At 32.8% G+C, this 25094-nt stretch overlaps 1 protein-coding gene and 1 pseudogene across 1 annotated transcript in view; one reads left to right on the top strand and one right to left on the bottom strand.

The window, feature by feature from the left end:
• Window positions 1-25094, bottom strand: part of Fbxl17 (F-box and leucine rich repeat protein 17) — a gene marked incomplete at its 5' end in the record, with an annotated part of 484676 nt that overhangs the window by 325508 nt on the left and 134074 nt on the right. Inside the window, one exon of the mRNA XM_010608693.3 lies at window positions 3541-3671. Within this exon, the coding sequence (XP_010606995.1) occupies window positions 3541-3671 (131 nt within the window). The remainder of the gene's footprint in view (window positions 1-3540; window positions 3672-25094) is intronic.
• LOC117287528 lies at window positions 24640-24831 on the top strand (annotated as a pseudogene).

Below are 25094 nucleotides of genomic sequence, written 5' to 3'. Positions count from 1 at the left end.
TGCAGTGCCCTCTATATTAAAGGTTACTAACCTATCTCAGCTAAGTGCTGAAATTATAATTAAGTCTGATGGGAAGTCCTAGATTTATACCAATATAATTACAAATATTACTTAGCTTAGTAATATAGTATGGCAAGAACAATGAGATGAGTAATTTAGATGATACTGCAAAGTGGATTTTAATGTTTGAAACTTCTATTACAGTACACAGAATAAGTGCAAGTAGGTAATTAAAACCTAAAAGAGTCTGATCTTTAAAACTCTACTACTCAACCTCATTAAAATGCATGTTTTCTCAATTAATCCAAACTTTTCCATTAAACACATAAAAATATACTTTCATCCTTGCAAATAAATCTCTTCAGTACATGTATTTAAGATCAAACACCAAATAACCATTACCGTTAAGTAGGAGAGAAAAAATGATTGAAATAATGAAAAGTTTGAGTACATGGCACCTAACAAAGGGAAGGAAGGCAATGCAAATGCTGCCCATGTTTTCATTTGTATGTTACCCATTATGGCCAAATAAACATTTAAAGAGCTGGAATACTAGAAGTCCCTAATATCTGTTAAAATGATACAAGCCTATGCAAAAGTTTACTTAGGAGTAATCCATATACATAATCATACATGGACTAATTTTTATTTCCCAATTAACATATTCTTCAGTTACTGACTCTTCCACAGGTCACAATATGTAGATATATAGGTCAGATATACAGACAATTCTCATGGAACATAATCATTTTATTGCAGAAAAGGTCATCCCTTTAAACTAAATGCAAAACTAATAAAATTATCTCAGTATTTAGCTAATGTTCAACTAAAACCACAATGTTTATGTTCTTATTTTATTTTTTGTTATTAAAAGCTTCCTAACGATGACTACAAATTGTCATATAATTGTCTATACAGAATAATGTTAATCACTTCTATATAAAAAATGAATTTTTAAATTGAAATCAATTTTCATTAGATTTTGGCGAACTTTGGTATTACTAAAAAATAATGAAAACCAATCATAAGTGATAATCACATACCCATTGTACATCAGTGAATTTTGAAGAAAATACAAAACTTTGAAATATTAGTAAACGTGTCAAGAAAAAAAGTTAGGAATTAAACATTTAAACATGAGGCCTGAATCTATGAAAACCACTAGAAGAAATCATAAGGGAAGTATTTCATGACATTGCAATGGGCAAAGATTTTTTTGGACAAGACTCCAGAAGTACAAGAAACAAAAGCTAAATTACAAAACTGAGATTACACAAAACAAATCATCATAGTGAAAAGAACCAAAAGAAAGGGAGAAAATACTTGCAAACTACACAAAAAAGGATAAATATTCAGATTATAAAAGGGCTTAACTCAATATCAACAAGAACAAATAAAATAATCCAATTAAAAAATGGTTAATAACCCTAAATAGACTCAAAGGAGTAAATGACCAACAGGTATATTAAAAATGCTCAACATCACTAATCATGCAAGAAAGCAAAACCACAATGACATATCACTTCACACCAGGAAGAATAGCAATATCAAACAACAACAGATAACAACTGCTGGTGAGATGAGGAGAGAAGGGAACCCCTATAAACTATTGGTAGGAATGTCAGTTAATACAGTCATGAGAGAAAACAGTATAGAGGTTCTGAAAAAATTAAAAATAGGACATCCATTTTACCCAACTGTCTTACACTATGTATATATGCAAAGGCAATGAAATGGTCAGAGACACACCTGAACTTTCACATTCACAGCAGCATATTCGTAACACCCAAGAAAATGGTATCAACCTAAATTTTTATCAAGTGATGAATAGATAAACAAAATGCAGTATATGAACTTAACAGATTACTATTCATCCATGAAAAAAACATAAAATCCTGTAATTTGTATGCAACTAGATATCATTATGTTAAGTACAGTAAGACAAACACAGAAGGGTCCTAGATGACCTTCTTCATATATGGAATCTGAAAAAATTGATATCATGAAAGCTAAGAGTATTTATAAAACAATAGGAGTAGTTATCAATGGATACTAAGTCACAGATAGATATAAGAAGTTCTGGTGTGTTACTGCACAGTAAGAGTAATTATAAATACTGGTAAATCTAAATGAAAGGATCATGAATGTTTCCACCATTAACAAATAGATAAATATTTGAAGAGACGAGCATATTCAAATTGATTTAAACATTATGTAATGTAAACATATTGAAACATCATATGGATAATCCATATTCATAATTTTACATATAAATTTAAAATGTATGTATGTGAACAAATTTTATATACTGTGTTAAAATTTTTAAATAACAAAGTAAAATCTAGAAAATTTTTATTAAGAAGGAATCAAGTCAAAGCTATTTTAATTTAAATAATAATTCAGGGCAATCAAAAAATCATTTAAATTTCTCAAAATTGAGGAAAATGAAATCCATATGATTTTATTTTCAAAGTCTAAAAAAGAAATTAAAAGTAGGAGGAGGGAGGGAGCTTTACATTTAAAGTATTATCTGTTGTAAAATGTAAACTCCTACTTAAAAATATCTCAATCTATAAAGGTTCTAATTTTAGCTAGAATAGTACTTACTATTTTGAAAGTGTAAAGATTTTTGGTGGCCTATCTTAAAAAAAGTTCCTATAAATTTAGTGGGCAAGAATCCTAACTCATGCCTATGTTTACAAACTGACCTAAACTGACCAGTAGTGCCAGTGGTACCATGCCAAAGTTTTATTTTAAAGGCCTACTTTGAAGAATTTTCCTTCCTTCATGCAATATATAAAAAAGGGTCTAACATTATTTATAAGACAAGTTTTGGACTTTAGACATTTTAGCACTATATATCAAACTACTAATCACATCACTTTCATTTCCAAAGCAAAGTATACTTGCACAGAGAAAAAAATGTCATCATTAAGAAAAGGTCTAGGGCCGGTAATTTAGCTCAGTGGTTCCAGCACCTCCTTGCAAGTGCAAGGACCCCAGTACGATAGTTCGATACCAAGTACCAAAAAAAAAAAAAAAAAAAAAAAAAAAAAAAAAAAAAAAAAAAAAAAAATAATGTTTGAGATAGTTTTTCATAATCATTTTCCTTGACAAGTGAAGAGTAAGATCAGTAACAAAAGTTGCAAAAATAATACGAAGACAAATACTATATCCTGAGTGGGTAACAGAAAAATTTAACAGACTACTACTGTTATAATGAATTAGGCACACATTCACATCAACACACATAAAACCTGGTTACAGTCATAAGCAGTGGATGTATTAAAACTATACATCTAGAGCTAGGGATGTAGCTCAGTGGCAGTCTACTTGCCTAGCATATCCAAGACCCTGGGTTCAATCCTCAGCAATGAAAATAAAAGTATATATTTAGGTGATATTCATGATTGAAGCATATTAATTTGAAAAAGCAAAGCAGCATTCCATTTTACTTAAACATCAACATGCCTTATTATAAATGCAGTTCATATTTGCTACATTTTTAGAAAAGTATTCTTAAGATGTTACAACAATTACCTGTCATTTATGATCCAGTTCAGACAGAGATTGAGAGAGCTAAGATTTTTGCACCTTTTGACAATTTCCATCACAGTTTCATTGTCCAATTCAGTGATGTGACGTAGGTCTAAGCTGGAAAGATTTCTTAGCTAATGAAATAAATGAAAGATAAAAAAGTTAAACAGTACATTAATTCTCAAAAATTATAGTTTATTTACAAGACAGTATCATCATATTATATTTACAAGATGATAATCTACAATTGTGTAGTTTTAAAATGAGAATAGAAATCTATGGGAAATATACAAATGGCAACAAACAAAACAGATTTTAATGAAGCATAATAAAATACAAGTATTATAAATCAACTAGTCTAATATGTTAAAAACTGTTGAATATATTATAAAAAGTATTTACACTTTGATAGGATTACTGTAACAGTGTTCAATTTCAGATATTTATAATGATAATGCCACTTCTGTGCAGATTGTCTCATTTTTTAAAGATAAAATATGAGTAACGAGTTCATTTAGAACTTAGTCAGAGCCCATTTCTTCTTTTCTAATATTTTAACAATTTTTTTCCAAATTTTATTATTCTGGATAGTACAATGCTTAACACTGTAATAAGACAAAACATTTAAGATGCAATGATTTCCTCTAAGTGATTCCATTTCTCCAATTTATTTTCTCCATTAGTCTCCTGAGATTTCCTATCCTCCCCCTCAAAAAGCAAATTAATTATATCTTTTACATAAAAATGGCAGGATTTTAATTATCCTCTTCAAATAAGGTGCATTTTTTTCAGATATCAAAGGTAAGATCATTCTTTATTTTTTAATTTTTAAACTGCGTTTTTTATTAGTACATACTGGTCATATACATTGATCACGTTCATAATAGGGAAATTGTACCTGTATGTAGTAAATCTTAATTCTTTTTCCCCATTCTCTTCCCTGCCCTTTCATCCTTCCTTTTCTCCCCATTTACAAAAGCTGCTTCCATTTTTTTCCTTCTATTCTTTTTTTTCTTTTTTCTCCTTTCCATTCCTCCTCTCCCCTCCCTTTTTCTCCTTCGTCTATGAAAATTTTGTTCCTTCTTCCCAAAATTTATCATCTATTTTGGTCACTGCTTGCACATTTGGCATCTCATATAAGAGAAGCAACAGGATATTTAAATATGTGTAAGATTTATTTCATTTAAAAGTATGGTCTCAAGGTGTATCCATTTACCTAAAAGTGTCTCAAGTTTATCCTTCTTTTTGTCAGAGAAGTACTACATTACATATAAAATCAATTTTTCTTTATCCATTCATCTGTTAATGAACATTGAGGCTGTTTCCAAAATTTAGCTATTACAAATTGTGCTGCTTTGAATATGGGTGTGCATATATCACTATAACATGATGCTTTTAACTGTTTCAAGATATCAAGAAGGGGAATAGTTGGAACTCAAAACTCTAGCTTTAGGTTTTTGAGGAATCTCCAAACTGATCTCTATGTTGGTTATACCAATTTACAACCCCACCAACAGTGGAGAAGATTCCTTTTTCCCTATAGCCCTACCAGCATTAGTTATTGGTTGATTTCTTTATGATAGCCATTCTCTCTAGAATGAAATGGAATCTCAGTCTTGGGCTTTGATTTTTTTGTTTTTTGTTACCAGTGATCAAACTCAGGACTTTGTGCTTGCGAGGGAGGAGTCGGCACCACTGACCTAAGTCCACAACCCTCAGTGTTGTTTTAATTTACACTTTTCAAATGACCAGTGACATTGAACATTTTTTTCATTTTTTCTTAAATTTGGTGTTTGCAGTTCTTTAATTGAGAAGTGACTATTCATTTCAGATACCCATTTTGGAAACCAACAGAGTCAAGAGACAACTCACAGCAGGGGAAAAATTTTTGACCAGCTATCCTTCAGGCAAAGAACTAATATCTAGAATATATGAAAAACTAAAAAAAGACCCCCCTGAATTTAAAGACCAATCCAAATAAGGTAGGCTTTAAATAAATTAATTTTGCTTAATAATGGGTAAAGAATTATTCTGGGCAGATGTGCTATACCAAATAATACTCCAACACTCCATAATCCCTAATTTGTTATCTTATAAATCAAAAGAGATTTCATAATTTATTAAACTTATCTAAGTATGCCCAATATAAACACACATGCTCCTTTTAAGCAGAAAATCTTACCAGCTGAAGTAAAAAAGATGTGATGAAAGAAACAGGAGATATGTGAATCATGAAATTACCTTTTAAAGACAGTGACTATGAAGAAAGGGGGCCAAAAGGCAAGGAATGTGAGTGGTTCAAGAGCTGAGATGTACAACCTCCTATCTACAATCTTAGGAAACTTAATTCTGTCAAAAACCTGAAGAAGCAAGAGAACAGACTCTCCTTAGAAACTTCCAGAAAGGATCAGAAACAGTCATTATCTTGAGTTTACCTGGTGAATTTGTGTCAGACAGACTTCAAACCTATAAAACAGTGAGGCAATAAATCTGCGCTGTTTTAAGGAGCTAATTAGCTGTATGGAAATTTGTTACAACATGAATAGGAAATGAGTACACATTTCCAACATTATAGAGAGCTCCCACAGGACCAAATAGTCTTCTCTATGACACCATTAAATCCTTTAGATGAGGCAGAAAGGTGACTTGCAAGTACTATATAACTCAACTGCCAAAGGTCTCAGAGCAGTAAACAGGTAAGTTCCAGCTTAGATTTCCTGAGTTAAACCCAAAAGAAAAGCAAACACTTCAATCTCCACATCTCCACTGTCCAATTTGGTAACTACCAGTCCACATGAAGTTACTGAGCACTTAAATGTGACCAGCATAACAGGGGCCTAAATCAACTTTAATCCAGGTACATTCAGTTTCATATCTGAGTGGATAGTGATGACACTATTGACCACAGTTCTTCTAGAGAATGAACAGCCACTGAGAGGTGAGTCTGCCAACCTCCCTCAGGGGAGAAGCTACTCAGAGAATTCAGAACAAGTCAAACTACTATCTGCTCTTAAAAGCATGCTGAAGAACGATGGAGAAAAATGCAAAAAGAATTATAATATAAACAGCATATTAAGCTTCTATAATCTTTCTGCCTAACATTCACGTTTTAAAAAATTAAAAGGCTAATACCCATGCTCCTTGCAAAGTTTTCTTCCCTCTAAAAGACCTAAAACATCTCCATGTGGTGGGCACAGAGAGCTGGGTCAAGTGCCAATGTCTTTTTATGAAAAAGAGACACCAGTAATATAGGAGGTGGCAATAAAAGGGTAGAGACAGCAAGCATGCCAAATACCATAACTCTCAAAATATCAGCGTTTCCTTAATTAGATTTTGTTGCTGTTATTTTTCAACAGAAGTAGGAGAATAGTGTTTCAGAACCAGCTATAGAAGAGAAAGGGGATCGTGCTCCTACCTACTCAATCTTAGAAGCACGTTGATAAAATAAAATAGGTATAGTAAGCAGAATTCTAAGATAATCCCAATGACCCATGCCCTAATAATATCCCTTCCCCTTAAAGTGTGGGTTGAACTATGAGTAGAATGGGATCCACTTTACAATCAAATGTGAAAAGGTTTTTGCCACTCTAATTACAGTTCCTGATCAGATGGACACCAAATGAAAACAAGGACCTCAGTCCTAAACCACAATGAGCTGAATTCCTCTATCTATCTATCTATCTATCTATCTATCTATCTATCTATCTATTTATTTATTTATTTATTGTTTTTTTGAGACAAGGTCTCACTATGTAGTTGAGACTGACCTGGAACTCACTATGTAGCCCAGGTTGGTCTCAAACTCACAGCAATCCTCCTGCCTCAGCCTCCCAAGTGCTGGGATTACAGGAGTGCACCACCACGCCCGGCTGAGCTGAATTCTTAAAACAACTACATGAGTTTGTAAAAGAACATGAACTGGAGAAAGAAATGTAGCTCAACTAAGACCTTGCACATGTTCTCAGATAAGACCTAGCTACACTGCGTCTAGATGCCTGAACCATAAAAATGAGATGGCAAGTGTGCTTTCTTTTAAACTGCTATAGTTGTCACAATTTGTTGCACATCAATAGAAAAGTCATACATAAATCACTTTATTTTTCATTTAACCTTTATCATAGTCTCTAAGATATAAATTCATAAAAATTTTATCCCAAAATATAAATATCTCCTACTCGTGCATATCTTCTGGTCTAAACAGTTTCTATATGAATTATTACATATCTCTTACCTTTGTTCACTGTAAAGTATGTCTTCATCACAGTAGTATGAATGTATTTAATGCCACTCAAACATGTACTTCAAAATAGTTAAAAATAAACATTGCTAAAAATATTGTACCACAATAAAAAAAATAATTACTTCATCAAACACAAGATAGTGACAACACACAATAAAATGTCTATAGAAAATAAAATTTAAACTTATTTGTTAGTTCAGGCCCTCATAGAAGGAAACAAAACTGATGAAAAGGGATTTGAATATCTTTTTTTTTAATTAAGTTTATTGGTACATTTTAGGTATACAGTACAGTTACATTCATTGTTGGGATCTTGTACCTCTACATGACAGGTCTTGGTTCTCATTTTTTCCCTATCTTATTAAAGATATAATAACAACAAAAATGTTAACGAACCTAAACCTTTTCATAGACTTGTGAAAACTAAAAAATATCTTATAGAACAGCAAGAAATAAACAATCCCAGTAGGTAAATAAATATGTGTCACAAAAATTTGACTTCTTATTGACTAAAGTTTGATAAACACTGCATCCAGGTCCTCACAGTACAAAGTGGGCTAGGATGATAACTATATTTACTGTCCATAAGTGGAATTCATACACAAGGAAACAAGTTTACTCCATGATTTTACTGGAGTCTTGAAGAGTACTTTACTTATTAAGATTTGCTTTTTCATGAGCTTCATCAAGGCATTGCCTATGTTTACTTGGCCTTCCCAATGACCAAGTGGGCCAGCACTACTTAAAATATGACAGTGTCCAAAACAATTCCAGCACCATCACAAGACACAGATGCAGCCAGGCCCTGTGGTGCACCCCTGTAATTCCAACACTTTGGAGGTTGACACAGGAGGATCGCCACAAGAGATTAATAATAACCTGGGCTACATAGTGAATTTGAACTTCATAGTAAGACTCTATTTTTTTTTTAAAAAAGATACAGATCCAGCTTCTTTATGAAAAGAAAAAAACTGAGCTTCTCTATGGCATTTTTATTCAAAACTCCACAAACTGTTCTTTCAAATTTATTATATTCCTTCTCTTTCTATGGGAATATCACAATAGTGCCCTGCAGTGTTTCATAAAAAGCTACCTAAAATAATCCTTCATAGTCTGAAACAGATAATTACATTTAGGAAACTGACATTTTAATTAAACTTACTTTCCTTATAATTCACTGGTAGTCTTGGGTTATACAAATCACAAAGGAGTTGAATAAACAAAGCTTTACAACAAAGATCTTTTACATGCTTTAGTCCAATTTTCAAATAATAACATATTTTAAAAGAAATCCAAGGCAGAATATAGAAGATAGGTAATTAGTCACCTTTCAGTTTAATACTGCTTTACTGAAAAAAAAATATATACTTCTAACCATTCATGTTAAAGACTAAAATTAGTCAATGATAGGTATGGCTATGTATATACTTAAATATAAAATGAAACACTAAAATGTTACCTAGGAAACATAAGACTTGAGGATTATAAAAAGATCTCAAATGGATTCCAATTTTTCCTAAAATCTGAAAGATTTAAAAAAAAACGAAACAAAACCATCAACTGTGCAAAGTAGCTACAGTGATAAACCAATAAAAAAGATACCATGGGTGTTTCACCACTTCAGGCTAAAAAGGGCAATTTACCTGAGACCACTTGGAGGTGAAAGCTGTAAAAATATATAAACTTCTGTATAGTTAAATATGATCAGATGTCAATTAGTACCTATACGACCTCTAACCATCCCTTCCAATACTGGTCCTATTGGAAACAAGACTAAGCAATCTGTCATAATCATTGGGGAATAAATTCAGGGGTTAAAACAGGCTGCCTTGCCGATGAAAGGGTGACTGGGGTTGTAGACCAACATCAAACGCATTGGCAAACAGCCACTGGGTTTGGAGACCAGGGAAGTGTCCAAAGGTATAGGGGACATGAGGTAAGAGAAAGGCATTAAAAGAAAACTGGGAAAAACTTTCTATTAAGTACAGAAAGACTACAAGAGAAAGAGAAGGGATCTTATAGAGTACAAAAAGAAAGAAAAGAAACTAAGACTGCTGGAAAGGAACAGAGAATACTTCTGCCTGCAAGCATAGAAAGTCTCCCACACCTCCACAGAGTGTTGTGTCTACACTTAGACAAGAATTTGGTCCAGTAAGAGAAGGGACAGGGCACATCCCTTCTACGTATCAGCTAGGCTAAGACATAGGCTTTGTTAAGACTGGCTTACTGTTTTAGAAATGGTAATTTTTTAAAAAGCTAAATAAGCCACATTTAGGATATCAGACAAACCCTTCCCATCATCTCACAAAACTGAGAGCATAAAAGTAGAATTAGAAGGATTTTAAATAACTGGAAAGCATGTAAAGACAATAAAAATCACTATGTCTATCCATAAAATACTAGTTTTGGAATCTAGAGTAAGTTTTATGTTAATTTTCAGGTACCATCTCTATGTATTCCATTTTAACAGGTGCCTTTTTAATAACATTTGGGCTTCTGTTTCTTTGTATTATTTACAAATCCAAGAGCTGGATTCTCCTACCAGATTGAACATCATTCAGCATTTTAACATTTTATTTGCTTTCTAGGACACTTTACAACCCTGCTTTTCCTAAGAACTGTATCTTCTGTTGGGCATAGTGATGCACACCTATAATCCCAGCCCTCAGAGGCTGAAGCAGGAAAATCACTGAGTTCAAGGCCAGCCTGGGCTACAAAGCAAGACCCTGACTCAAGTGGGGGTAAAAGGAACTATTCTAACTCCTTCTTGCCATCCCACTTAGTCAGATCAGTCTTTCTTAAATCATCTTAATCATATTTCCCACCAAGAAGCCCTCAGGAAACAACTATTTCTACTGCCAAAAGGAATCCCAGAGCTTCCCTATCAAGGCCTTCATTATTCATTCCTGTTCTCATTGTGCCCACTGAACTGTGGTCATCAGTTAAAGACTGGCCTCAATTCACTAGTTATACTCATAAATTTAAAATGTCTCTTCTCCTTTTCCTTCCATTTATTCAACTATCTGGTTCAAATTTCATTTTGTCTTCTCAATTACTTTAAAGGAAAAAAATATGTCTTGGAAATATACTTGCCTTAATGCCAAAACATTTGCACAAATGGTAGTGAACCTATGGTATGTGTGCACAGTGAGCATGCAGGGACCTCTCTGTTGATATATGAATGAAGTCACTGAAATAGCTGAACATCAGATAACAGTTGTTTTTTCTAAATTAAGTCCTCAGTATTCAGGTTTAATTGAAGTTGTGGCACTTTGAGATAAATAAGTGGGCATTGGGTGGCAGTTTGGGCACTCAGTCTTGAAAAGATAATCCATCACTGATCTACACCTCTTACATGAGAATAATTCATTGGCAACAGCTGCTAAGGAACTAGGGTATAACTTTCCTGCTACAATGATAGAAATTCTCTCCTCGATGTCTCCACCTTCTTCACCTTCCCTCCCCACATCCTTCCTCCTCTCCCCCAGCCCTCCTTAGGCTTGTGCTGCTCAGGACCAAATGCACACCATAAATATTTAAAAACCAATGCTAATTCTTGAGCTGCTGTAAATCTGGGTATCTCATCCAGTGGCTGTGGTGCTCCTTCAATCATTCACTCTCAGGCATTTAAATGTTCCCTGAGCATCTGATTCTAGCTTTGGCTACACATTTAGATAAATTGGAGAATTTCAAAAATACTCTAATGATGGAAGGTCCCTTCCTTGGAAATGCTTGACATAACTGACTTAAGAGAGGGCTAACAATTTATGAAAATATTATCCAAGGGATCCTAGTCTGTAACTGGGAGCCATTTCTCCAGTTGAGAGTGACTGATTTTTAAACCTAGATACTGAAGGCATAAAACTAACTAATAAAGCTCAACCTCTTTCAGAAATTGTTATGAAATAACATAAATCATAATATGATTCATGTAGCCAATAACTACTGAATAACCATGCTCTATGTACTGGTAACTATTCTTTTTTTTTTAGTACTGGGCATTGAACTCCAGTCCTTGCGCTTGCAAGGCAAGTAGCAGAACCACTGAACTAAATCCCTGGCCCTTCTGCAAACTATTCTAATTGCTAAAAAGCATAGCAGATAACTAAACACACAAAAATCCAAGTCCGTGGAGAGTTTATATTCTTAGTTGGAAAGACGATAATAAAATACACAGTATAAAGTAAATTACATAGTGTGTTAAAAAGTTAACAAAGTTTCCCTATAACAAGAAAGAAGGAAAATGGGTTTTAATTTTAAATAGGCTGTCAAGAATGATTTCATTGATTAAAGGTGAGCCTGAGCAACTTAGCAAGACCATCTTAAAACAAAAAATAAAAAAGTCTGGGATGTAGCTCAGTGCAAGGCCTTGGATTCAATGCCCACTGTCAAAAAAGTTAAAAGATTATATCATTGAAAGGTGCTATTTAAGCAAGTATTTGAAGGAAGTAAACATGCAAACAAAACAATTCTGATGTCTAGGGCAAAAGTTAAGACAGTGCAAAGGTCCAGAGATGGAAGCAGGCCCTAAGGTTTACAAGCTTAGTAAAGCTAGCTATGCCTCAACAGAGTAAACGGAAGGGAGGGCAAAGAGGAGAGACAAGAGCAGCAAACTGCCTGGGTCACACTGGAGATTTTAGCTTTTGCTCTAAGGGATTTGGGGTTCATTGGAGGGTACTGAACAGGAATGTACCATGACCTAACAACATTTGAATGACCACGCTAGCTTCAGTAATGAGCTAGAACACAGGAAAAAGACTCGAAGCAGACAACTGAATTAAATTAATCCACTAAAGCAGTACCTGTGATTTTGACCACAATCACAGCATCTGGAGGTGATATAAAGAGATCAGATATGGATATATTTGAAAGTAAAATCAATAGAATTATTTGACAAATAGGTTATAATAGGTATGAAAGAAAAAAATAATCAAGAATGATTCCAAGCTTTTGGTTTCAGAAAGTGGAAGATATTGTTAGAGCTGACATTTTGAGGGAAAATAAAAAAGACATTTAGAGATATTTAAGGAGACATGTCAAACAAATGTAGAGATCATCAGCACATAAATGTTTACACTTACAAATTTAATATATAATTATATTAATTATACATAAAAATATCAAATTCATAAGGTCAACTTGGTCCACATTAGTCCTACCACTTGAGTGAATAAAAAATTGTTGACTAAATTAGTATGTTGAAATATATACAGGAATAAAATAATCCTTAGAGCCTTAGTTCAATTCTAAAAAAAAAATAGTAAAAGTATTAATACTAATAATGTTATCAAGCCATTAGAGGTAGCTAAAAGATTGGCCTTTTTTTCGTCATCTTAGCACGCATGATTCATCCTTCACAGTCCCAGCACATGTCCTCCATAAAGTTACCCGCGACACCCACACTCAGAGCAGGAGACTGCTCTTTATACATCTACTGATATTGGTCATTCTTCCACCAGTGTTATATGTGTTGCTTTATAATTTGGTCTAATTAAGTGTATTTTCCTCCCACCAGAGTCAGGGGTAAGCAACATCAGGTTAAGACCATGTCTTATTCATCATTGTGTCATCACTGCTTAACACAGTACTAGGTGCATTTATTCACTTTCCACAAATCAGCTCTCTATCCTTCTGATAATATCAAACACAGGATCTGCAGCTCTGATGCTACATGCTTTTTAAAGTGCTCTATTTGAACATAAGCTTTACTAATATGTAAACATTAAATAATAAAAACAACATTCTCATGCCACACAAGTAAAGGACATTTGAGAACAAGAAGCATAATGAATTCCCTATTTACATATTTGTTCTTAAAATGCAGAACATTAAAAAAAGCCTCTGTAAGTTGTCAGGGTTTGGATGCGTATGGCAGGAATTTTGAGTAGTTCACCAAAATTTTAATCACTGTCTTCTGCTGCAGATATGTGAATTTGTTAATTAGATTTCTGCTTCTTAGTATATCAATTCAGAATGGATGCTCTGCTCATCCTGTTTAACTCTGGCAGGCAGTACAGTCCTAATTGACTTTTTTCTAGTACTTTTCTTTCTACCCAATCTCCTTCTTTTCTCCATATAAGATTTCTAGAGCTCATAATGAGCAGCACTACAAACAGCACTTAACAGTCTGCAACACTAAAGAGCTTGTCACGTTTTTACTCAGCAGGAGCTAAGAATCAGAATTTCTCAATTAAAAAATAAAATATTCACTGTTTCGCTTAACTGAGAAAAAATCAAAGCTTAAGTAAATTAAGGGTAAAGTAAGTAAAATGCAAGGAAAGAGAGATTGTTCCATCTAATTGGACTAGTTATGAACTATTTTCCTTTCCTCATACCAAGTTCAGATGAAGGGAGGGAGAGAGAGAGCAGAAAGATGAGTGGCAGGTGGACAGGAAAGATGAGGAGGGGAGGGAAGGAGAAGTTCCAAAAATTTTGAATCAGTTTTACTCATTTGTGTCCAAGTATCAACTTCAATGGGCCAAAAATGTTGAAAATACATTCTAAATAAAAGTTTTACAACCTTATCTTTAAAAGTAACAAAATAAATAAAATGCCATTTGCCCAAGCAAAAGCTTTTCATGTGCAAACCAAGTGACATGTACATTGGCCTTTGGATTCTACACTATTAAAGCAAAACAATTAAACAATTTTATTCTTCATTTCTAAATATGTGAAGCTGAAGAACAATAGAACAATATTAATATTTTTTTAACTTAGAAGAACATAGTGACATGAATTTTTACTTTCTGGCATTCCAAAAACGTTATAGAAATGCTGTATCTACTCTCTAAAATAAAATGTCCCAAACTGAGTAAACAGCTCAGTGGTAGCACACACTTAACATTATTCCAAGGCCCTGGGTCCAATCTCCAGAGCCTCAAAAATTTTAATTAAAATGAACTTTTTTTGGGGGGGGGGCATTTAGAATACACAACTGGGACTCATCTTCACATCAAAACTCTCTTAGCTTTACATTCTCATTTACAGGCCTCAGCCTAAAGCCTAGACTCACAACAAGAAGTGTCTATACCTTAATTTCAAAATTTAGTTTTCCTGGACTGGGGATTTAGCTCAGTGGCTCCGCTACCTGCCTCGTAAGCGCAAGGACTAGAGTTGGATCCCCAGTACCAGGAAAAAAAAAAAATTAGTTTTCCTATTTTCTATGACCAGGCACTGATTGAAGAAGTACATCTAGGAACCTTCCATCTTTGAGACAAAAAGCTATGAATACACGTTAATAACCAATAGCTGAGCTACTTTCCACTTTTAATCCTGCATTGAATGAAAAACCTTCCCTCATATGTAAAGAAACACAAGTCGGTCATTATAACCCTCCAGATTCTCTTCAGTTAACTAGAGAAGTTGTAGAGAACTAGAGAAGTTGTAGAAGTTGTAAAGAAGTTGTAGAGTACTACAAGTTACCCAGGAAGAAACTAGATAACTCAGTCATTTAACAACAGCTTTCCTTACAATCTTTAAGCCACATTTTATGACGAAAAAAATTCCAAAATGAATATACAATTTTTATCCCTATCATTATCCTAAAGTCTCCAAATATAGTCGTCTGATATTAATAATTAAAAATAGAATCAATCAGATCATCCATTCTGAAAAAGGAGTCACAAAATCTTGACCTAAAAGAAAGTATAGTGCATATTTAGCAAAAATAGTATTTTTCCACAACCTTTGGCATTGTATTTCAATTATTTATTCATGAATATTAATTACCAAGGTACCCCAATCTCCTGTAATAGTAAAGGAATGAACACTTTTCAGGTAAGAAAAACATCTTTTAAAAGGAATATAAGAATTCACATTCAATATCCAAGTCAGAAGCTCTGAATACTAAGTCAAATCTCATTTGTTTTATTTCATATAATATCATTCTGCAAAACAGTTTCAAGAAGCAATTACATTTGGTTTATAAAATATTTAAATTTGGAATTAATAAGTTTTAGATCTTGGCTCCTCTCACCACAATAACTTTAAGAGCTGAAACGAGTTAAAATTTTAGCTTGATGACTATGTCATGGGCAAAAATTCAGTTATGGGTAAAAAATAACAATGAGAAGGTATTTATGAAGTTTTCCTCTGTATTACATGTGGAAAATAAATTTATACCATAATTAATGTAAAGAATAGAAAATTTTCCAAAATTATCTCCAAAAGTTTATAATTTTGATTTATATATTAAAGTACCACTTTGTTTTACAAAGAATGATCTATCTAGAATTTTGTTTCCTAATCTATCCATGATTTCAAAAGCTTCAACTAATTGAAATGAAACTTAAAATGACAATATCTAAGGTAAAACTTTAAATATTGCTTTATGATTTATCTTAATATTATAAATTTGGTGTCACTTATAAATTCTCATATCAATAAAAAAAGCATGACAAAAGATTTTGAAAACTAAAAAATCAAAGTACTACTATCATATATCATGTTCTATTTTAATTGTCAATTGAAACCAAGATAAAAAAAATTCAAATAGCTAATAACAACCAAAAACAACTAGTGTACAACAGTTAACTTCTTTAGTCACAGATTTGTTTTTGTTTGGTTTAGTTTTTTGTTGTTGCTGTTGTTGTTCTTTTGATTTTTCTTTTTTTCATTTGTCTCTTTGAATTAACATTATAGATTACAACAATGAGAAAACATTCCAATTTTGTTCTTGCTAGGCACATACGTGAAAACTATCTTTCTGTAATTACACAGGCAGCCCTCCATCCTATTCTTTTTTTTTCTTTTTTTGGTACCAAGGGTCGAAATTAGGACCTTGCACTTGCGAGGCAGACGGCAGAACCACTGAGCTAAATCCCCAGCTCGGCTCCATCCTATCTTGAGAATAGAATTCTATCCTATTCATGGCCTTGCTGCTTCATTATTCATGTTTGGAATGTAACTGGCCTGTCCTTATCTAGCTACAGTTTACCTAGATTCAAGACAGCAGTAGAGGTACACAGTCTAAGGAAGGGTCAACTCTAATTAAATCACATGACCAATTCTATGCTTTGTGCTTTGATTTCAATTATTAGAAGCCCCTCTGAAAGAAAATAAATATTATCTCTATTCTCTTAAATATACTTTCATGTAAGAAACACAAATAAGGCCAAAAGGAAGATGTACCAGTCAGGATCTAACCAATAAAACAGAAACTACTATAAGGATCAAATTACATGAAGAGAATTTCATTAAGGGAATTGGTTATTCTGGTACAGGACAGGCTGAGAAGACAAACTGGATTTTGTAGTGTAAGACAGAAATTTAGCAAGAGTAAGAAAACACCAGCAACCCAAAGCTGCAAATGAAATGTAAGAGTTGGTGTTGCTAGAACCCACAATCAACCAGTACAAGCTGGAGCTGCAGGAGATCTGCACAGAGCTGGAACCATAAAGAAGAAAGGGCTTTTGCCAGCAATGCTACTACCTAAGAGAGAGAAAGGTAAAGTCATAGATTCTACCTCCCTTAGCCTCCCTGTCTCCAACTAAACACAGACTACAGAATGAAGCCTCCTACAGAATATAGCTAAAGGAGGACATACTTAGAGAGAAGAAAAACCCTGCAGGCAAACAGGCCTAAGCCCAGCATGAAGTCAAAAGAGAGGGGAACAGGATATAGGCTTCCAAAAATGAAAAGAAGCATAGTCCATCTAATGGGAATTCTTTATAAAAACACAGAAGCAGGAATAATTGTCAGAATATTCCTGTATCTTGCCTAGACACCCAGTGTGCTGACCAAGTTTGTTTTCTTTGAGCAAAATGAAACCTGTAAAAGTTATAACTGAAGAAGATTTTTCAAGCACAGGAGTATTTGTTTCATTGTTAAAAGTCCAAGACTGATAGTCAATTGCATGATGAAAAAGCACCTCTGATCAAACACAATAACCAAGAATTTCCTCTAGTGAATATAACAGAGAAAGCTCCAGCAGGAAGCTTTTTCTTGGGAAAAAAAATGTTGATAGCCAATCATCCCACTGGGATACAATCAATTGAAGGGAAATCTACAGTAGGGAAAGCAGCTAGGTTCCTGAAGGCTTTGTAAATACACTGCGATCAACAGCTTTTGTGTAAATGCCTGTGATACCTCAGGGCTGGAGAGCAAACGTGATTAGAGCAATTGCTGCTAGTCAATGTACTCTATTGGACTTTATTACTCTATGAGTGCCGTGAAAGGAGAGCTCAGAACTAAACCCTAATCCAGAAATTATTGTGGAAAGTAATGAATAATAATTCAGAGGCCAAAACTCTAGTTAAATGTTGAAGTTCCAAGCTAAAATTTCACAGCACTTTACACTCTCATGTACTCATGAGAGTTCTGGATACCGAGTTACTATGAAAATGAATTTCTACTTTCAAAGAACAACACAAAAAGACACAACATACTTTATCTCTCAGTATCCAGGACCCCTTACAATCTTATGGTACATCCATATATTCTAGATCATCAGTATAACCATTACACAATGTTGAAACTGGAATAAAATCAGATTCTTTGGACTCTGACTGAAAATTAGTACAGTGTATCTATGTCAAAGTATTATTATATTCTATAATACTCAAACATTTAAATTAATACATGAAGTATATTTATTTTTCTCAGTATTATTCTTCACTAAATTATCAATTTATTCTCAGTAAGCCCCAAATCTGATTTTTCTAATTCATAGTCTGTTGTGATTCAAAAATAGGACTCCACTTTCAAATACCAGCATTTATCTTTAAACCACAAGATTAAGTGAAGTACATTCATAGTGAGCCTCATTAAAATTCCCATCACAAAACAGTGTGAATGAAATTGAAAATATAAAATAAGGAATGAAAGCAACATCTCACAATATCTTTCTTGGATAAAGACTGACCTGGTGTGTTTGGTACCAGATAAAGTTGAAATACTTTTCTGTAAGAATAATGGCAACAAAATCCACAATTCATAAGAAAGTATGTGATAAAAAATGAGAAAACTGAAGATGATATAAGCAAAATAAAATAATATTTAAATATTTAAAACTAGGATGTAAGAAAGTCCCTTTCAAAAACTGCTTGCTCTTCTCATTTTGTATTTATATTTACAAGTAGAGCCTGAAGCAATAATTTTATCAAAGGATTGGTGGCATAAAAATACTCATTTGTTTATTTTACTTATAAAAATTTTCTCAAACTGAGTCATTTGAAAGATGAATCCATTTATTTTATGAGTATCATATCCATACTTATTGTTATTGCTGTTGCTGAAATAAAAATGTAGCGCAAACATATTACAACTAGAGTGTGAATAAGTTACAAAATATAGAAACAGTAGCCTTGTTGAGCAAATATTACTGACTTAACAGAAAAATATGAATAAATATGATAAATTACTAAACTTATATAAACATTGCCCATGATAATTTAGAAATATTAAAATCAAAGCTACTAATTGGAGTAATAATAAGGTAGAATAGTACATTTCTGATTCCATATATTGCTACAGTAGGTCTTTAAAAATAATTTTTGAAATACAATTTTGGTTGTTCAGTGTGCTAGAGAAACCATTAAATAATCTTTAAAGGACCAACGGGAAGGAAAAACATAACAGCAAAGATAAAATATACAGTTATTAATTATAATATTCAACATAAGCACTCAGGTAGAAAACTTGGTCCCAATGTTTTTAAGATTTATTTTCATGAAAATTGTTCTACTATGTTATTTTAATGAAAGAAGATTAGGACTAAAGAGTTAAAAGAAATTCTTGTATATAGTAATGAATATTTTTAATCTTAATTTCTTATTTCTTTAGGTATATGCCAACCATTTTTCTTTACATAACTTTGTTTCAGAAGGAAAGAATTTTCCTTACATATTTCCTTACATAAATCTATGTACATAAATACATACACAAAAAGCTGCAGGTAATGCTAACACTGTCTTATTTACACCTGAGGAAACTAAAACAGAGAGATTAGATGATTAGCCCTGGAAATTCCATCAGCAGTCATATTGTATCAGCACCGATGAGGGCAGTAAATAGTTTTGTTGGTCTTTGAAAACTTCTAAGAAAAAAAAATCAGCTAATGTATTACATCAGTCCTAGATAATTGATTATCTTCTATAGTCTCCAACAATTAATTTCTGTCTCAAGCCTTCAGAACTGGAAGAACTGAAAGAACTACAAGCATGGTCATTCAACAAACACCTTTTCATAATACTGAGACATATTCATTATAGAATATTTCAGGACTGAATGAATTTTAAAACACATTTTCCACATCTCAGAATATCTCTCATGCACCTACAAATTTATCAGAAACAAATGAAATGGTCATCTATGACTAAACAGCAATCACATCCCTTTGGTAGTAAAGTAGCATATTCTACAGAAGAGATTTTTAACTGACCAGTTGTTTCAAAATGTAAAAAGCAAGAAAGTTCATCTTTCCTGTTTTCTGAATTAACAAGAAAAAGACAAAAATTAAGTTAGCTATATAAATGGTCATTCTTAGGCTAAATCGCCGGGAAAAACTAATTTTGTATCATTTTCTAAATTTTCAACCATAAACACTTAAAAAAAATTTTAAGTTCCTTAAATGTGATTATGGTTCAAGTATATAACAGAAGTTTTGAGTATTTTGTTTAACTGCTAATCAGCAGTTCATAATACACTTTGTTTTTTAAAACAAACTCAACAAACCTATACTTGAGATAGCTCAATAATTTAATTAATGTTTATAAACTGAATGACTAAACAATACAATCAAATGTAGCACCAGAATTAATATTAATTAATGAAAGTTTAAATTACATCAACAATGTAAAAGGATATATTACCTTTGACTTATGACAAATAAATATTTATAAAGCACATAACAAAGATGAGATTTTTGTCAAAAATTCTTCATCATTTTTCCTAAAATCACTTGCAATAAAGTCCTGATTGCTGATTGAAATCATCTGTGAACTGATCTTATTTGAATCAACCCATAATGTATCTGTGACATTAAATACCTGAGGATTCCTGAGGCTTAAACTCCAATTGCATATAAAATATAATAACTAGCCATTTTAACTTTTTAGACTGCATTGGACTATTCAACTAATTTTAAACTTAATATTATATGTTAATAAATACTATTATTAATTATTATCCTGAGTATTTTCTATATTCTTTAAAGTGTAATGTTGAATAGTTTAGTTTTATCATGAAAATTAACATCAACATTTTTAACATGTTAAATTTTATTTTATTATTATAGAAATTTTCAAATAGACATAGAAGTTTAAGAATAGCATAGTGAACTTCCATGGCCCATAAACTGGCTCAATTATAAATATTTTATCATTTTTTATTTCCTTTATTGGCCTACCCAACTTTTACTTTTTTCTTTCTTTTATTCCCTTTCAGCCAAATCTCTAATACTGTGTCATTTCAGCAATAAACATTCGAGTATGGGGTCCTTACTTTTAAAGTTTTTAAATATAACAAATATGCTACTATCAACTCTTACAAACAATCCTTGAATATCATCCAATGTTCAGGTCATATTCAAGTTTTCTCAACAGTCTCAAATATGTTACTTTACTTTAATCAGGACCCATGCAATATCTTCATATTACATATAGTTTGTTTTTTTTTCATTGAGTTGATTAGTACTATGTAGGTGTACAGTACAGTTACATTCATCACTGGGATCTTATACCTTTACATGATATATCTCGATTCTTACTTTTCCCCATACCCCTGCCCTCCGTTCCTGCCCTCCATCCTTCCCTGTTTACAAAGATGTTTCCTTTTTCCTTTTCTCATATTTTTTCTTTTCCCTTCCTTCCTTTCCCCTGTCCTTCCCACTTCCCTTACTCACTTAGCCCTTTTATTCCTATTTCACATTATCAATTATGCAATTTGAACCTCATTTACACTTTAGTTTTTCACACCAGAGAAACTTCAGTATTTATAAATGTATGTCCAATTTATTTCACATAAGAGTATGGCCTCAATATACATCCATTTAGCTATAAAGGACTCTAGTTTCTCATTCTTTATGGCTGAGAAGTACTCCACTTTATAGAAAAACCAGATCTTCTTTACCCAGTCTCCAGTTGATGGGCACTTGAGCTGTTTCCAAGCTTTAGCTATAATATACTGTGCCACTATAAACATGGGTGTGCATTTAGTCTTTTTTAAAAGTATTTCTCCATTTTTTCTCTGTTTATTCACTGGAGAAACTGGGCCATTTGGCTTGAACAAACATGCATTTAGTTGACTGCTTCTTTGTGGTGACATTTAAAATGTTAAATCCCAGTATTTCCTGTAAAAGGCTAAGTAAAGATATAGGCAAAATTAATTTCAAGCACTTTTAGGCAAAAAAAAATATTGCACAAACAGGGATGTGTACTTTCTATTACATCACGACATGCTCATATAAAGTCTAGTTATCTTACATTTCTCAATACCAAGATTGATAAGTGAGTCAAATTATATCAATTTCTCCCCTCCATCATTAAATAACTACATAAGAGTATCAATCCACAATAGTGGTTTTAACTATCATTACCTGAGTTGATTCTTTTGCAGTCACTAAAAGAATTGTGTTCTATTATTCCTTTTCCATTATCTAAATTTCCATAGAGAAAAAAATTTCCTTACACATTATGTGGTCATTTTTATACTTCATATAAAAAAAGAAATGTGTGATTCACACTTTTTTTATTCATTTTACAATGAGTTGGTGTCCTACTACACTCCAAAAATGATCAATGAGCTTACTTTCTTCAAAACTTTTGTTTATGATATGAGGTAAAGCCTCATATCATAGCAAAGACTTTAAACTATACAATTTGATACTTTTTGACATATTCACATACTTATGAAATGCTCATCATAAATAACACAGTGAATGAACATCTTCCAAAGTTTCCTCATGTTCCTTTGGGTCCCCTCTTTTGTGCCCTTCTCTGCTCCCCCTGCTCCCAGTCTCCAATCAATGACTTGTCTACTTTTAATCAGAATACAATCATTTCCGTATCCTAGATGGACCTGAACATGTTTTATTATTTTTTGGTTGAGTTTTTTATACTTTGCAAAATTATTTTAAAATTAATCCATGTTGGGCGGGGGATTTAGCTCAGTGGTTCGGTGGCCTGCCTTGCAAGCGCAAGGACCCGAGTTCAATCCCCGGTACCAAAAAAAATTAAAACTTAAAAAAAATAAATAAATAAAATAAAATTAATCCATGTCACTATGTGTCAATAACTCATTAGTTTCAAATGTTGTATCATGTACTGTTGTATGAATATACAATAGATTAGTCAAGTAAATATAAACAGTCATTTGAGTTGTTTCTAGTTTGGGGATATTACAGATAAAGTAGCTCTGAAGAGCTATACTTGTATTTCTCTTGGGCAAATACCTAATGGAATGGCTACATCATGTAGCAGGAACACATTTAACACTTTCAGAAATTAAATTTTAGTGTAGTGTTTCATGAAATGGAAGATGAGGACATAGATTTGAAATTTTTTTTTTCTTATACAGGTATTTAGTTCTATTAATTACATCTAAGTAGTAATTTAGCAGCATCACGTGAAATCTGATAAATGGTATTTTCATTTTCATTCACTTCAAAATATCCTTTAATTTTTCTTGTTTTCTTCCTCACTTGCTGGTTATGGAAATATGCATAGGACATGGAGGACACCACAGACAGGTGGGCTTCTCTGCTGTCCTCTCCACCCCAGGGCTCTGTGCTCTGGAATCTCACTGTATTGGTCTTCCTGGTCTTAATATTCTCTCTGGTCACTTCAAACAGTTTGCTGAGTTTTGCCTGGGGTGGCCCTCACTGGGCTACAATCTGAATATTCTCCCAATGAGTAAACTGAGACAGTCACAGGACTCCTCTTGTTTGTTTCTCATATCTCAGGGATCACTTCCTTTGTTGTCTGATATCCAGGGTCTTAAAAACCACTTTTTTTGTCTATCTTTGGTTTGTCTCAAAGATGAGAATAAATCTGGTATCTCTTCTTACATCTTAGGATGAAGAAATTAGCCCACTGTATATTTTTTATATTATTATGAACTCATGATTTTTGCATATTTTATTTATTTTAATATATCAATCATTTTCTTTCTGATTCTCAAAGTATCCCAATTTAAGCCAGTAGCAATCATTGCACTTGGCTTTGATTCCTTTGACAGGTTCCTTCTAGTTCCTTTATTGGTAAATAACAGCTAAGTGCCCCAGCCTAGACGTTAGGGATTAACTGTATATTTGCATTTGCTGAAATTGTTTTTAAAAGTAGGGCAGAGAAAAAGAGAGAAAAATTTTGTATGTATAAGGAGGTATAACACAATGAAAAAAATACACCTCTGTTGAAAGAGAACCAATTCTGCTGCATACAACACTAATATTCAACTGCACAATAGAGATCACAGAAGTTTTCATCCTAAAAATGGAGCTCTATGCTTCCAAACAATCCAGTAAACCTGACTTCGTCTTCTCAGTTTATGTTCATTTGGTCTTGGCTATTTCTGGACTCTCTCTTATACAGTAATAGCAGTTTGAAAAGAAGGCTTCCAATCTCAGTATTGTTTGATATTAGCAGACTCTACCTAAAACTAATGTCATTAATGAATATTATAAAATAAATGAGTCCAGTTAAGACTGAAAATATCAAAACAAAATTAAATCTAAAAGACCAAATTAACAGGATATCAATATTCCATATATTTCCAATCTTCTGTCTTCTGGCATTTGGTTTAATAATCTAAGGTGTCACAAATCCCCAATTTTCTTTCTAACTGACTCATGACTTTTGACATTTGTCTTAGTTTCAGTAGGACCCCTCACAGTCCCTTATGGTCCTATAATCCTAAATTCATAGATTCTTTGGGGTTCAAGAAACTTTTTATCACTCTCCCCGGTCTCTGTCCAGGTGATGTAGGGGAACATAGGGCTCTGTCCCTTTCCACAACGTTAGAGAAGAAGCTGGGCTTTGTGTCTGCACCTGCATATTCCTACAAATTCTCAGAGTCCTTTGAGCAACGACTGAGGAGATTAAACCATGCAGAAAACAATTTTTTTAAAAAAAAAAAAGAAAGAAACTTTATATTTAGAGATAGAATATTGAATCCAGGCACATGGTTTGAAAAAACAGAAAATTAAGGTACATAGATTTTGTTTAATGTGTCTCTTTTAGAAAAGTTTGAAATCAACAGACAGTAAAGTTATATGTGAAGATTTTCTAAATCACATAAAAAATGAACATATTTAGGTGACAGCTCTCTCAATACTCTGTATCTCATGTGTCCTAAATAATTTATTTTCCTCATTGAGTTTATT

Source organism: Fukomys damarensis, unplaced genomic scaffold (assembly GCF_012274545.1).
Source record: "Fukomys damarensis isolate Sample0158 unplaced genomic scaffold, DMR_v1.0_HiC HiC_scaffold_3, whole genome shotgun sequence".
Classification (NCBI taxonomy): Eukaryota; Metazoa; Chordata; class Mammalia; order Rodentia; family Bathyergidae; genus Fukomys; species Fukomys damarensis.
The sequence above is the reverse complement of the archived record's forward strand: the minus strand, read 5'-3'. Positions and strand labels throughout refer to the sequence as shown.